Below are 15,330 nucleotides of genomic sequence, written 5' to 3' on the forward strand. Positions count from 1 at the left end.
GGGTGCTACCGTCCTTTTTATGGACTTGTTGATGGAGACTGCTTGCATTAGGGCCAGCCAGTGTTAGCTCTTCCCCGTCGAAACCGCTTTTTAAAACCCCCGTTGTCCCTCCCCCGGACACCATCTGACGGGTTCGGTTTGAGTCTGGTGGGAACTGAGATTCAAACTCCCTTTTTCAACACTACCAACCGAATGGCCATTGGCGCTATTCTCACCTTCACAACTCTAGACGGACATGGCCGAGTCTGATCTCGTCCGTCCTTCAACGTCGCATTCCGGCGCCTCGGGCTTTCAGAGGAGGTTTCTTCTTTCAAGCCCGGGGCGGCCTCGAACCGCAACTGGTCTCAACGACCCCAAATTCAACACCCCCTCGCCTGCTGGTGGCTTGGCTATCCGAGTCTGCATCAAGTTTCAGCCGTCTTTGGATCTTACCTATGAGAGACAATATCAATCATCGTACGGATTCGAACCGACCGATCAACTATGTAAAGCACTTATGCGTCGCTTAACCCACTGCTCTCATGAGCTTCTCACCCGCAGAGATTCAACCGCCCTCGAGCGGACTATCCCACAGATTGGGGAAGGGAAGCCGCTTCGATTTGAGTTGACCTACCAGATCTATCGCGGAGGCCCGGAACCATGGGCAACGAAAACGTTCAGTTCGTACCAGAAGTATCCCATGGATAAGCCGTCTGCCATGGAGATCGCTCGCTCGACAGACCGCATTATAGGCTCCTTTATGAAGCTTCACGACAAGTCTTTCAGATGGACGCAAGGAAGGACACGTGAGCGATCCTCAAGCGAGCTGGAAATTCTCAAACCTTTGAGCAACCCGGTCTCCCTCCTTCACGTCCCCCAATCGCGTTTCATTGATGCTACCCAAGATTGGGAATTCGTCCCCGGCTACGAGATCACTCTATCCTTCCGGAGTCGATGCAAGTCACGCAGGCAAAGAGAATGGCAACGTACTATCACGCTGAAGAGCAAGCAGAGCTCCCCGCTAACCTTATCCCATGGAGAAGATATGGCGTGGGTTTTGTCAACAGCGATGCAACGTGCCTTGGATGCTAGGAAGATGGTGTTTGATAGGCATCACCGCCAATCTCGTGACAGATTTGACTTCCTTGACGAGTCCCATCATTCTGAGCAAAACGCTGTTCATGTCGGATTTCAAATACGGAATCAACTTGGACTGGATCACAGGCACCTGCGCCGCGAGCTTGATAGCAACCTGCTCCTCTTCGAGCACCCTGAGGGTCTCGACTGCGACCAGTTCTTGAGCCAGCTCCAACATGCCTTTGAAGCGGTGCGAGATGATACTGACAAGGAACTGAACGAGATGGACGACCTCAGAGTCACAGTTTATGAACTCTCCGGGCGCGGCTGGAAAACCGAAAAGCCATTTGCTGTCTGCCTCGACTCAACTGCCTGCTATTCTCGGAGAACGGTCAAAGCCATCTTGGACAGAGTGCAGACCGGCGTTGCGGATATCCTCGGAGGCAACGATATAAGTATCACTCTGATGGTTCACAAGCGTGGCCACCTGGTTTTGGACAAGACCCTCGTGGCCCGTTCGCCGTACTACGCGACGGGACAGCGCCAAGACGAAGATCCTGAGACTGTGAAGGAGAATTTCCTGTCGAAACTCAAGAGCCGAATCCAATCCGACATTGCTTTGGTGGTGAAAGACACGTGCGCTCTCTACGACTCTCAGCCACAGAACATTCGCGTTGTCGAGCGGCCAGTTCCTGCAGCGAATGACCCTGCAGAGATGGAAGCTTTACCATCTAGTAGCCCGCTCCCGATCCCGACGCCTAATGGAGCCGTGCCGGACTCTTTCGATGGCAGCTTCACTGAGTCGTCCGAACCTTCGATCCTCGAAGATGAAACGCTTCAGAATAGCAGTGGGGTTGAAACGATGGCCGGAAGCGTCAATGACACCGTGGGGCCCTCGCAACAGCCTGAAACTCCAGCCAAAGCAATCGCTTCCAGAGATCAGCTCGACTGCAGCGGCAGCAGTTTGTCCTTCTCGATGACTGAAGACGGCGAAACTACATATCCATCCTCGTCGTCTACTCCAAGCCTTGCCGACGATAACATTGGCACGCCCCACGATAGCCTCTTGATCACGCCGACCTTTATGCGAACGCTCTCGGGAACCCCTCAACAATTTGACGCAGATCCGAACATTGCCGGTTCAGAAACCTCCGATAGCGACCTTGTCGACGATTCACTAGTAGGGCCGCCGACACCGACGATGCAGCGCTTCAACGGCCCACGACAGTTCAGCCTGCTGGGTAAAGGCAGCCGGTCTGTTTCCAGACAATCTCTGGTATCAACCGACTCTGGTTCCGAACAGCGGTCACTGACCGACTCGGAACCGTCGCCTTCGCCAGAACTAGAGGATGTGATTGTCCAGGTCGAAGAAGTTGCTGAGTCGGAGCCCAAGGTCCAGTCTGCTGCCGCCTGTTTGCCGGTATCGCCTGCCGCGGAGGTCGACGAGCCATCTGAAGAGCCTGCTCTAGAAGGTTGGCTCGAATACTGCTGCGAACCAGTCGATGCCGACGAACAGTCGGTCGCACCGGAGTCGGAAGCATTGCTTGAAGCCGAAGTACAGAATGCCGAGGAGTCGATAAGCCAACAACAGCCAGTGATCGTCATCACTCCAGACGTACCACGAGCTAGGCCTTCTACCCCTCCCCGATCCTTCGAAGGCTTCTTAGAGTACTCTATTGAAACCATCGTCGAAGAGGACGAGGACGACTCTGATGCTGAGTTCCATGACGCAGACTCTACATCTGCCTTCGCCATCATGTCGAGCCCTTCAAGCTTTGCAACGGCGACGGAGACTGGGCTGAACTCTCCCGTCAACTTCGACAATGGGCCACTCTCACCCCTTATTCTCGATTCTGCGACGGCGTCACCTAATCGGGTTGATTCAGCTTCGCCTTCCCTTGATCTCGAGAAGGGAGCTTTACCGCCTGCTGTTGAGGTGATGGAGTCAGGTTCTCTATTTGAGGATGTGCCATCCGCTCTGGCTTCGACTATCCAAGTCGATTCTTGTACGTCTTCCACTGACACGATCGAACCTACCACCGCCCCGCACATTCCCGAGGCAATCGAGCCCTTGCTACCCAAAGCAACTGAGGATTCTCTTCCCGAAGTTGCCGAGGACCCTTCTATTCCTGAAACACACGAGCCCGCTGTTCCCGACGTTCCTCCTGCCCCCGAAGCCATTGAGCTGTCCGCGGTTCCCCTGGAACCTGTCGAGCCGACTCTTGATTCCTCCGAGCAGATTCACAGAGATTCACAACCTCCAGTCCTGACCGAGGCCCAGTCCGTCTCGGATGAAGCTCCTCGTACGCCGACATCGGACTCGGCGCCCTCGTTCAGCGACAAAGAGGAAACTCGTGAACCGTCTACTCCGCCGTTGATGACTGAAACTGAGGATTCGGACTACTCAGAACCTTCGGAGCCTACCGTACCATTCCCCGAATTCTCCAGCGATGCGACCGTTCACGACGAAACCATGTCTCTCTCGCACTGGTCGCCGCAGAGAAGATCATACCACTTTGACGACTCGAGCGACAGCTACTTCGGTCACATGCGCAAGATGTCGATCCCTCGGCCATTGTTTGCCCGTCCTAGCTCGAGTTACGCATCCTTCGGCGGATCATTCGGCCATAAACGTCAATTTTCATCACCGACTGCGGGGTTCTTCGGCCTCCAGGAACCGCGTCGTCTCGACATTGGTCTCCGTGGTGCTTTGGTCGGTATCAGAGCCCTACAGAGCCAGGGGAAGCTAGAACGACGGCCATCGCAAGTACTGTTGACACTCGACAACGATAAGGGCATGGTCCTTGTGCCTGGCAATAGTCGACGCAATAGCGAGAGCAGGGGAATTGGAGGTGCAGGAGTTTTGGGGCTGGGCAACGCTTTCGCGTTTTGAACGCATTGCCGGGACTGATAGAAGGATAAACGTCACAGGAGGATTCTTAAAAATATGATGATATGATGACTTGGGGGGGGGGGGGGATTGGACGGCGGCACGGAGACTAGGTCCAGCGGCCACCCGGGCAGAAATCCGGATGTTGGCATGAATTGGCGTTTGGGGTACTTTGTTTTGATACAACGGGTTTCAACGCAAGCGCGCAAGCGATGCATGGCGGGCTGTTTTGCCTGATCAAAAGCGCAGTCTACGTCGCTATTACTAGAATTAGGCAATCAAAAGCACGAAATCTAGAAACCGGTATGAACTACTCATTCTATATGCTCGCTTGTAACAGATCTGGTATATGTGCGTACTCTGTGACATTGCTCTGATCCAGGTCAGCCTTGTTATCAAGACTTCTGTGTAACTTGAGCCGTTTGTCTCCCGAAAGTTGCGTTTACCGCCCTTGAGCGCTCGCCCGACATACCGCCACTCACCAACAGTTGGAAATGCAATGGGGCCAAACTCGAGGCTCGTGGCAAGGGTAGATAAATGAACAAGCTTGCATGGGATCTAAACCTCGAGTGCCTTGCCTCGAGCACCTTGAACGATTATCTCGGAGTCCATAACCACGGGATCTCCAGATTTATTTCTAAATGATAATGTTTCAGAGCAGTGCTGCAATAGTGCGATCGTATCATATACAATTTTGTGGAATTTTTGTTTCTTATTCTTTCTTTACCCCTATGTAGGCAAAGAGGCGCAGATGGTTATCTCGGGGAAATGTTTGTCTCTTCCGAGGCTACTCTAAACTTGGCATGTCTTTCAATCTGTCTTACATGGTATACCTCGAGCGCCTTATTGGACGTGTCAAACTTGCTCGGCTGTCTCTACACGACCACGCGGTACAGAGAATCCCATCCGCCATCGATCAGTACTTGAACGTCTCTTGACGTGTAAATGAACATGATTCCCCTGCTCGTCTCTTGCACTGGATCTGGTTTGAGTTTGCTGTAATTAAATATGACTGGGATCAAGGTTTGTGCTAAGACCAGAGACAATCTCATGCTGCGCCATTCAGGGTCCATGTACGTTCTAAAGTTGAGACGCAATACTCCATGGCTCTGAGTATTATCCTAAATACACGAGTGGAACAAAAAACGCCTGCTTCTCAGTCGAGTGAGTCTTCGTTCCTCACTTCATCTTTTCTCCCACCTTTTGCGATCGCCATCCTTCCGCGGCGGGTTTGTGCGACCTTATCCCCCTTATTGAACCAACACGGGTCAAACGGAGCGCCCGCATAAAACCGCTTTCGGTCATATCGGCATCGGCTCATGCTTCATTCTCGTACTCTTTTGAGTTGAGAATTTCTCATTTTTTCATCCGCTACTCACTTCTCTCAGATACGGCCTCATTCATTTTCCTGCAAACCGACAATGACTCGCAGAACCAAGAGCGCCGCCCGCAAGGCCCGGGAGAAGGCCGCAGCTGAGGAAGGAGGCGCCAAGCTGCAGAACTTGGAGAAGATGATGGGCGAGCTCACCATCAAGAAGGAGGAGGAGGAGGAGAATGGCAATAATGGAGGCGAAGGAGGCGCCGATCTTCGCGACATTGAGGAGATGATGATCCAGTTGAACATCAAGAGGGAGGAGAATGCAGACGGCGGCAGCAACGACGACGGTCATGATCAGAAGGGTAATGATGCGATCTTGGATTGTGTTGAGCTGAAGGAGGCGTTGGATGGTCTCAAGAACCCCAAGAACGTCGATCCTAATGAGGAGAAGAAGGCGAACGGCGAGAACAGCGCGCCAAGGATGAACAGGAAGCTGACCCAGAAGGAGCAGGCGAAGGTTCAGACGAACCTCGTCGCGCGCTGGGAGGAGTACTTTGGCAAGAGAGAGCTGGCCGACTGGCAGCGTCTCTGCGGTGATCTGGGTCTGGAAGCGGATCTGCCCACCAAGACCCAATGCCGAAAGGTGAGTTACCCTCAAGAAGCACTGCGTGATATATCGGCGGCTGACAGTGTGAATCTCCTATGAATAAAGGCCCTGAAGACGGTCCACGTCAGCATCAAGCAGTTTCTCAGTGTCGAGAACCGACCCGGCGAGGTCGAGTTCTTCAAGAATCCCTCCCAGCTTGGACGGTATTGCCGCAAGAACCGCATGTTCATGTCCAGCAAGGAGCTCCCCAAGGGCGATCCGCTCCGCTCCCTACGGCGCAAGATGAGATTTTAATGCTGGGAGGTTCTAATGCTAAATGAGAGATGAGTGAAAGGTCGACATGGCAAGAGCACAGAGGACAGCCCGTTTTTGATGCAGGAAGATGTAATTAAGACAGGCCCTCACGCCAGATGATTAACCTCAATACACAAACATGCCAACCGAATTTTCTTTTTTGGATACCCTTCTTAACTCCTAATCTCCCACATTCTAATCTTGCCCGTATCATTGCCGACCGCGAGAAGCTCGCTGCTCCGCCCAAACGCAACGCTCGTGATTCTGCCCAGGGGCGTCTGTTCCGTGGGCCAGTTCCTGTAGACGGTGCAGCTGGGGAGGTGAACCAGGCGCAGCGCGTCCTTGGACTCTGTGCTGCCGAATGCCATCAGCTGGCCGTCGGGGGAGAAGGTCAACACCGTGATGGGTGTGACGAGGTGCTCAAACGTGCGCGTCGGCTCGGGCCGCTGCTCGACGTCGACCTCGCCGGCCTTGGACGACGTCTTGACGAGCGTGTGGCGATCGTAAATGTTGGTGATGCCGCTGCTGGAGCCGACGGCAACCCACCTGTCGTCGCCGAGGAGTTCGGGGCCCTGATGGCCACCCAGCGCGATGACGATGCCGCCCACGCAGCCATCGTCGTGCCATACAGCCAGGAACCGCTTCTCGGCCACGCTGTACTCTCCGACGGAGCCGTCCCTACCGAGGATTGACATGCCCTCGCCGTTGCTCCACCACACGAAATCGGCGATGCCGTGCCGGCTGTCCAACCGGGCGGCGGCGATCCACTGCCTCGACTCGGTGCTGATGATGTTGATGATGCCGCCACCCTTGCGCGTCGACGCCACGAGACCCATGTACCGCCCGCAGGGGCTGAGCTTGAAGCGCTCCATGGTCTTGTGCTCGAGCCTGTGGCCCTGGATCTGCGACGTCTTTTGCACGTTGCCCGTCTGCAGGTCCCAGCTGTGGAAGAATTTGCGCCGGCCGGCGAAGAAAATTTGGTCGCCCGACGGGTAGAGGAACTCTGCGCGGCGGACGTCGACGCCCTTGGCCTGCACTGAGGTAAGCATCGGGTTCGGCGTCGGGTGGGCCGTCGGGTTGAGGTGGTGCAGGTAGAGCACGGAGGAGACGCTCGAGGAGAGGAGGACGGGGTATCGCGGGTGGAAGGAGAGGTTGTTGACGGCTGCCTTGTGGGTGTCGGGGATCTCGCGCGTGCGCTGGATGTCAATGACTTCGGGGCGGAGGCGGGCTTTGCCGCCGTTGGCAGCGCCTTTGCCGGCGAGGCGGTGGACGTCGCGCATGAACTTCTCGAGGGGCGCCGCGGAGAGGTTCGTATCGCTGCCTTCTTCGTCGGAGCTAATAGAGGAGTTGGAGGCGGCGGCCGAGGAGCGCCTTCTCCTCTTTGCGGGCCTTCCCTCGGACGAAGGCTCTTGCGCCCATTTTGGCAGCGGGTTGAGGCGGACGAATTGCTGTCTCAGTCTTCTGCTGTACTCTGCGCCGCTGACCATGTCCTCGGCCTCGGTGATGCGCAGCTTTCGTAACCTCGTCGCGGCCGCTAGGGAAACGGTCAATCGCTCGTCATCACTGTCCTCCCACGCAGGCGCGTTCTCGTCAACGGCCGCTGGCTCTTGCTTGCTGCCCGCCTTTGCGCCGCCCTTTGCCGCGGGGACTCCGGTGTCGAGGAAGAAGAGATCGTGGTCGGCGACTTCCTCTAGTGTGGGCTCGTCGTCCGGCTTGGTGAGCTGGAGGTTCTTTTCTCTCTCGAGTCGTTCGATATCGCCGAGAACATCGTTGCGGAAGAGCTGTTCGCGGAAATCGGCCTTGCCTCCCAGGACCAGCTTCTCGAGCTCCTCTTCGTCGGAATCCTTTTCGTCGAACACGGGTTTCGGTTTGCGTTGGCGGGGGACTTCCTCCTCAAATTCTGACTCCTCGGAGGAGGTGACCTCTTCCTCTTCGGAGAATTGCTCAAACGGTTGTTCTTTTGCCATTGTCGCCGGTCGGTGGTGATTTTCTTGTCTCGTTTGGTCGTGGGCGCACCAGCGGATCGAGGTGGGAATGGACGAGCGGCTTGCAGAGGACGTCCAGAATTTTTTTAATGGAGCTTTCAGCCTTGCATCTTCAAGGAGGATTTGATTGGCGTAGTTGTACACGCTAGAAAACAAATCAACCAATGGTGCTTGAGTGATGATAAGGCTCGATTGCGGGGCATTTAGGACCCCTCCTAACGAGACTCAAACTGGCAAGTGGGTGACAAAATAAGATGCTGGTCGACACTCGACCATAATACCTACTTACCTCTTAATTGTTCCTGACTTTCTTATTCTTCTTATCTTCATTCTTGAGGTTTCCACTATCTTTATCCTTCTTATTATCTTTATCGTTCTTACTGCCTTTGGTGGGAGGGAGGAAATGAAGCCTCCAAGGGAAAACAAAGACAACAGGCATCACCCCAATCACCAACCAATGCAGACAACCATCATAATCGCACCGCGGTTGAAGCCAAGTCTGGAAGACGGCCCAGGACATTGCTGCCCATCAAGGGCACAACTGAGTACGGTATCAAGCCATTCAGCATCGGAGAAACCCTGCGAGACACGACCATCAGCATGACAATGCTGCAGCTACTCCAAATCAGTCCGACTGCCAGGGCAGAGGCAGCTTTCCTGTACTATTTTTATTATCCTTATTGTTTTTACTATCCTCATTGTTCTCGCTGTCTTCATCATTCTTCTTATCTTTGTATTCTATATATTTATGAGAGAGTACTCTGAAGAAGAAGGATAAGAGAGCTAGGTACTTTGATACTTATAGAGCGGTAAACGACTGTGTTGCCTACTTGACTAGTAGTTTGTGATCTTGGTATTTAGAGATATTATTTTGTTTTTTGTTTTTTAGTTATCCTCTACTTCTTCTGCTAATTTCCTCTTTTTTGCTCGTCTTACTTTCTTGTCCTCGTCGGCATCAGGGCGTAGCTCTTTTGGTTGTTCAGCTGATTCTGAGCGTCGTCCAGTTCCTCTGCCGTATAATCTTCCCCTGCCGCAAGACTTGACAAACTATTGCCGTCATCAGTCATGGTATCGCTGCCAGGCGGCGAGCAGACCTATGTGCCCGTACTCAAAGCGAGACTCAGGCTGGCAAGTGGGTGACCAAATAAGAAGATGCTAGGCGAAGACTACGATGCCTACTGGCCTGCTTATCATTCCTGACTTTCTTATTCTTGTCGTCTTGACTATTCAACCTCTTTGTCAAAGGTAGGAAACCAGAATGAATTCTCAGAATACCAAAATAAAAGACTGCCCAGCACGCGTCTATTTTCGCTTCATAGGGGTCCCAAATGCCCCGAAATTGAGCTACTCCTCTACTTCTTGTGCCAGCTTTCTCTTCTTTGCACGCCTCGCTTTCTTGTCCTCGTTCCTGGCCGCTCTCTGCTCCTCGCCCTTACGCTTCTGAGCCGCAAAGCCTTCGTCAATATCAAAGAAGACTTTCTCCGAAGCCGTAATATCCTCTACTTCCGCCTCGTCCTCCTCCATAAAGGAGTCCACCGAGCTCGCATCTAGCATCTCATCGTCCTCGTACTCCTCATCATCGTCGCCATCCTCGTCATCACTAACCTCCATAAACAAGACTTGGTTATCGTCGTCGTCTTGCTCACGCGCTAAAAGGGCATAGCTCTTTTGGCCATCAAGCTGGTGTGAGCGTCGGCCAGTTCCTCCGCTGTGTACTCCTCTCCTGATGCGAGACTTGACAGACTCATGCCATCGTCGGTAATGGCCTCCGTGACTGTACTCTGATCGTCGTCTTCGTCATCGTCATCGTCCTCGCCTTCATCGCTAGAGATGTCGCCGTCTGTGTCCTCCTTGTAATGAATCCTGCGACGAGTAGCTTGTCGCTGCGTCTTGTTCTTGGGCCTTGATGAAGGCAGAGATGACTGCTCGGCTCCCGTCTCCTCGATGGCCTTGGTGTCGTTGCCCAAGTCCAATCTCGCGAGGTTTCTGGCCATCGAGATCGCATCAACTTCCGCCTTATAGCGCATCCAAGCCTGACCAACCTAAACAAATGGATAAGTGTGTCTCCTTTTACAGCCAAAGATTCAGAGCGAGACTCACTTCATGCTCGGCGCAAAAACGCCGAAGTTTCTGGGCCTCGCCCTTCACTCTGCGACGCAGCTTCTTGGAGACCATGTTGTCCTCGGGTTGCGTGATAGTTGAGTGAAAGGGCACTGTCCTTTTCTGAATTGTATGAATTTATGACGCCTTCGTGTGCGAGATGAGTTCGCCCGAGAGAGGTAGAGGTGTCGAAGCCGAATATAAAAAAGTGAGAGGAAGCGAAAAGTTTACTCGGCCTGCCGCCAGAGATGTCTGATATAAGTAGTGATTCAGAGCGTGAAGCTAGTCAGTTGTATGGTGATGCGTTGAGGACGGTGAAGCAGCGAGGATGGTGATGTACCTAGCGAGGATAGTGTTTTAGGGAGGACGGCTGGGTAGGAAGGCATGGGAGGAGGAAGGGTGGTTGTGTGGGAAGGCACCGGGGGGGGGGGGGGGGGGGAAGGGGGGGGGGGGGGGGGGGAGGGGGGGGGGGTGGGGTGGGGGGGGGGGGGGGGGGGGGGGGGGGGGGGGGGGGGGGGGGGGGGGGGGGGGGGGGGGGGGGGGGGGGGGGGGGGGGGGAGGGTAACGTTGATAGGAAGGCACGATGGGTAGGAAGGTACGATGGGTGGGAAGGTACGATGGGCAAGCGCAATGACTACATCGTGCCTTCCGCAGACCAATTTCCTTCTCACCTCGTCACGCCCGTGACATACCCCAAGGCACATCGGCAAATCCCACAAAAAAAAAAGCATTACCCTCTCGTCCTCTCGTCCTCTCCAAATCTCAGCTTTCTCAGTCTAGCATCGTCGGGTCTGAATAACCAACGTTCAAATCTCCATCATTCCATGTGATCACGTCGACTCGGCCGGTACACTTTCACATCTAGTCACACGAAGTACATTATCCTTTTGTTTCTTACGAGAGTCATCAAGTTTTCGATTTCGTACGAAGCAGCCTGATCTTTTCTGATCCCCCCCCCCCCCCCCCCCCCCCCCCCCCCCCCCCCCCCCCCCCCCCCCCCCCCCCCCCCTCCCTCCCCCCCCCCCAAACACCCACACCAACAAAACAACCCCCCACCCCCACACCAACAACACACACACCCCCCCCCCCCCCCCCAGCCGCACCACCGAGTGTCCTCTCACGTACACGTCCAATTTTCTTCCCTACAGAGACGATAAACCCTACTTAAAGTACACTGCCCCGAGCGAGAAAGACAACCACCCAGCTACCCGACGTTGAGGTAGACGTACAAAAAACCGCGATGTGGGCGATGCCCCGGGATGCGTCCGTCCTGAGCCTCTCGGACCAAGTAGTCCTGAACAATCTTGAGGTCTTATGTCGGCAGAATGTACTGATGCTCAAGCTGTTGACGAGGATCGAGCAGCAGCTCACAAAGAGTGAAAAGTATGACTTCTCTTGAGCACGGTGAAGAGCCAGGCAGCCCCTTCATTGGTTCTTCTATAACTAGACATTGTAACTAACCTTGAGCAAAGCATAAGCAAAGGCAAAAAGCGCAAGGATGAGTCGGACAATGAGGGTGACGACGAGGACGAGGCTGCCGTTCGATGCATCAAGGAGCAGTTTTGGGCAGTAGTCACAACCAAATACGACTCCTTCATCGCACGCAAGAAGTACAAGCCGTATGTCAAGCGAGGCAGTACTGCCACGTTTGGCCACAATGCCACCGAGTTCAGGGACGCCATATGCGACGAGTTGGAGTCGGATTCTTCCGAGTCGAGTAAGTACAAAGTCCTTTTACTCGGAGTTGGATGCGTATGTTAACCGTAGCATAGATGATGATCTCGTCACTGCCCTCGTCAGCCTCTCGCAGGAGGGGATTGAGGACCTCTACTTGGCACTGGGTGCCGACAGAGTCAAGAGAGCAGCAGCCACACAGGTGGAGCCGTCGGATTCCGACGAGTCTCTGCAAAGGCCATCACGCCAGAAGCGCCGGAAGACCGGCTCGAGCAACTCCAATAACAGCAAAGAGTGATAGTGTGGTAGAGAATGGTCGTTTGAACGCGAAAGGGAGCATCATCTGGCATGTCAATGAGAGATAGAACTATAGGGCGCACTCCATGGTGCATGAAGCGTTGGGAGCTATGTATCACGTATCAGATTCACGTTGCAGAAGCATACTTTAGACAGCTACCTACAAGACATCCAACGAAGATTGACAACGTGTCCCGACCGTTCTGGCTGCTGTTATCGTACTGTGCCATACACGATTTGAATATGAAGCTTCAAGGGACATTGTACTGTAAGATTCTCCATCACGTCACTTGAACACGTCAAATCATGGGGAACTCAAATTTCGTTTCTTTCCGCAGAGAGGCAATGTACATCAAGTGCCTCTGGTATGAGAAACGGACTGTGAATCTACAAGAGGCATTGGTGAGGCTGTTGGACATTGAACTTCATAATATCTTGCTATCTCCTAGGAAAAAAAGGAGAGAAAAGACCAGGCCAGTTTGAACTTATGAGGCAAGCAGTTGTTTTGCAAAGTAAGTATTCGTCCCCGGCGACTCGGCCGTCCCCCTTTCGTCACCTTCACGACACTCCTCCCCTGAGTAAAGCCGCGAATCATGTCTCTCCACACTGCTCGTATAAGTCATATCATTAAACCCAGCATCCTCTCAGGGCTTGGACGTGCCGGCCTTGTTGTTGACAAGGCTTATGATGTCAAGATGGTGGCTAGGCGTGTTGTCGTTCGTGCCTGGGGGCGGCAGAATAGTAACCATACTCGAGCGGTGGTTGGCAAGGTGTGCGTGCACAGTTGACTCAGCATCCGGCACACCCACATGCTCATCCGGGACGGTGAATGCAATCGAGAGCAAATCCGCTAAACGTTCTGGTAGTATCTCTTGAGCTGGGTACAAAAGTACACTGCCCTTTCTGTCGTTGATGGCTGGAAAGCTTGGCCTGCGCGGTCCGCCCAAGATGATGGCCGGATTTCCTGGGACATCAAGTCCATCGTCGAGCTCCCGGAGATTCTCAGACTGCCACCCGCGGCTCTTTCGTTTCTTGCTACGATCAGCCTGGTTCCGCTGCTCACCGGCAGCGGAGGATCGGAACTCCGGTCGATCCCATCCCAGAGCTTGCTTCAAGGCATCGTGCTGCTCGATAATCGCAGGCTCCGTCACCCAAGCCGCCCGAATGCCCGTGATACCACCAGAATCTGATCCGGAGATGTGACGCTCGAGCTCGTCGACTGTGGCGAAGAGATGGACGGGGGCCTTGGGGGGCGCAGAACTCGCATAAAGTTCGCATTCATATCCCGTGCTCTTGTGTGTCTTCTTGATAAACTTGACGCGTCTGCACCAAGCTTCGTAGCCGACATGAAACTTTGTTTCCTGGTGGCGCTTCAGGTGTGCTTCGTCTGGCCATTGCCGCTGCTTTCGCTGCTCTGGCGCCGTGATGTCGTTGATACACAGCTCACAAAAGAGACCCTGTGACGAATAAAGCCAAAAACCTTTCGCCGGCCCTCTCAAGCTCTCACATTCCAACCAAGGCCTATTCAGCACGGAATAAGCCAAAAACAATTGATAGAGTAATATATAACAATACAGAATAAGCTAAAGCATTTCTCTAAAAAAAACATATATATATATTATTGTTTTCCTTTGTTCGCTATAAGAGTGGCAGATTTGGCCCAGGAGAGCAGTGGATGAATCTATCACCCGCGTAAGAGTATATTAAGCTCGTATCCAGATCTGGCCTTACCACCTTGTTTACTCTCTGAGCAGCTACACAGCCTGTGGTAGCGACACCGACAATGAAGATGGCATCGCGACTACTACCAAGGGGAAAATCCATCGGGCAGCTTCTATAGAAGCACGACGAAGCTATCAGACTCCCTGGCAAGGTAGCTATCGATGGTCGGCCAGTGGTCGATAAAGTGGCTCAGGCAGGTATACTCTTTTCCATCGCCCTCGGTGATCAAGCCCGTGATGAACCCACAGTCGACAGTGTTTATGTGCGCTATGATAGGCTGATTGTAGTGTTTATGTAGTGGCCGTGTATATACCGAGCCGGGTCCGTGGCAACTTTATCCTGCAAAGCAGAAAGCTATAAAGAGGCCGAGGGTTTTAGTGCCTCGACCTGTCCCACAATAGAATGGCAGGTCGGTGTCTTGTAATAGTATATGACTTTATTTGCTGTTACTCTCAACCTCCCCGACGACGAAGAGAAAGACACCCTCGAGAAGGCCTGCTTCCTTGACCCCGACGGGAGTAAGAGATCGGACTAAAAATCGGTATCCCCAAGTCTAAGTATATCTTGAGCTCTATTCCTAATACTATCATTATTGCTAAGACAATTGCTTTTCTTTACTCTATAATTATTCCATTGATAATATGTCTTGAGAAGCTAAGAAAGAGTATAATAAGAGAGGCAATGAGAGAGGCAATGAGAGAGGCAATGAGAGAGGTAGTAGTAATAAAAAGGGATTAAAATATGTCTCGGCCGGTATACTATTTTACTAAGCTTAGGGCTATGTCTGTTCTTGCGCTAAGAGATGGGTTATTCATATACCCTCAGCGGGTCTGAGCCGTCAACTAACTATCACTGGATGAAAACATCCACACATCCCCGATAGTCTAGTGGTGAGGATATCTGCTTGTCACTGAAATTCAATGAAACGCAGGGGACCGGGGTTCAATTCCCCGTCGAGGAGTACTCTTTTGCCCGGACTCATCATTTTATGAGTTATCGTGAAGAATGGGTGGTGTTTGTGAAGTTTTTGTCATGGTTATGAGTTGTGAGAGTGAGTATCGTGGGATCGCGAAATCGACCTACGCTAAGCCACAGGCAGCGTGGCGCGGTGGGGTTCCAGTCTGGACCTTCCTTGTAAGTAAGGTAAGCACCACTGTATTTCGGAGGGCGTGCACCTCGGCTCTGGGTACTTGGCAGGGCGTCTTCTCATATCGCCGTATTCCGCTGCTCTTGAAAGCTAGACGTTCATCTTATATGTTGAGCACCCAGCGAGCTTAATTGAATCGTGTTCAGCTCTCAGTAGCAGTCTCGACTTTCATATCTTAATACGACAAGCTTGGCAGCCACTCTCTTTGTCGAAGAAGCAAAACATTGATCAGTTCATCCA

At 53.1% G+C, this 15,330-nt stretch overlaps 6 protein-coding genes across 6 annotated transcripts; 3 read left to right on the forward strand and 3 right to left on the reverse strand.

The window, feature by feature from the left end:
- Nucleotides 1-235: 235 nt before the first annotated feature.
- CCOS01_13715 (uncharacterized protein) lies at nucleotides 236-3,949 on the forward strand (the record flags this gene model as incomplete). Its single annotated transcript, XM_060461860.1, has 1 exon — nucleotides 236-3,949. The coding sequence occupies one exon, from the start codon at nucleotides 236-238 to the stop codon at nucleotides 3,947-3,949; it is 3,714 nt and encodes a 1,237-aa protein (XP_060307580.1).
- A 1,418-nt stretch (nucleotides 3,950-5,367) lies between these two features.
- CCOS01_13716 (uncharacterized protein) lies at nucleotides 5,368-6,165 on the forward strand (the record flags this gene model as incomplete). The annotated part of the gene is made up of 2 exons (XM_060461861.1): nucleotides 5,368-5,907; nucleotides 5,977-6,165. 2 exons carry the CDS (start codon nucleotides 5,368-5,370, stop codon nucleotides 6,163-6,165), a joined length of 729 nt encoding a protein of 242 aa, XP_060307581.1.
- A 173-nt stretch (nucleotides 6,166-6,338) lies between these two features.
- Nucleotides 6,339-8,132, reverse strand: CCOS01_13717 (U3 small nucleolar RNA-associated protein; the record flags this gene model as incomplete). The annotated part of the gene is made up of 1 exon (XM_060461862.1): nucleotides 6,339-8,132. The coding sequence occupies one exon, from the start codon at nucleotides 8,130-8,132 to the stop codon at nucleotides 6,339-6,341; it is 1,794 nt and encodes a 597-aa protein (XP_060307582.1).
- A 950-nt stretch (nucleotides 8,133-9,082) lies between these two features.
- CCOS01_13718 (uncharacterized protein) lies at nucleotides 9,083-10,325 on the reverse strand (the record flags this gene model as incomplete). The annotated part of the gene is made up of 4 exons (XM_060461863.1): nucleotides 9,083-9,244; nucleotides 9,507-9,799; nucleotides 9,895-10,192; nucleotides 10,251-10,325. 4 exons carry the CDS (start codon nucleotides 10,323-10,325, stop codon nucleotides 9,083-9,085), a joined length of 828 nt encoding a protein of 275 aa, XP_060307583.1.
- A 1,165-nt stretch (nucleotides 10,326-11,490) lies between these two features.
- Nucleotides 11,491-12,222, forward strand: CCOS01_13719 (uncharacterized protein; the record flags this gene model as incomplete). Its single annotated transcript, XM_060461864.1, has 3 exons — nucleotides 11,491-11,633; nucleotides 11,723-11,967; nucleotides 12,023-12,222. The coding sequence occupies 3 exons, from the start codon at nucleotides 11,491-11,493 to the stop codon at nucleotides 12,220-12,222; spliced, it is 588 nt and encodes a 195-aa protein (XP_060307584.1).
- A 643-nt stretch (nucleotides 12,223-12,865) lies between these two features.
- On the reverse strand, nucleotides 12,866-14,045 carry CCOS01_13720 (uncharacterized protein; the record flags this gene model as incomplete). The annotated part of the gene is made up of 2 exons (XM_060461865.1): nucleotides 12,866-13,678; nucleotides 13,953-14,045. 2 exons carry the CDS (start codon nucleotides 14,043-14,045, stop codon nucleotides 12,866-12,868), a joined length of 906 nt encoding a protein of 301 aa, XP_060307585.1.
- Nucleotides 14,046-15,330: the final 1,285 nt, after the last annotated feature.

Source organism: Colletotrichum costaricense, assembly GCF_030867565.1.
Source record: "Colletotrichum costaricense strain IMI 309622 chromosome Unknown Scaffold_18.1, whole genome shotgun sequence".
In the NCBI taxonomy this organism is placed as follows: Eukaryota; Fungi; Ascomycota; class Sordariomycetes; order Glomerellales; family Glomerellaceae; genus Colletotrichum; species Colletotrichum costaricense.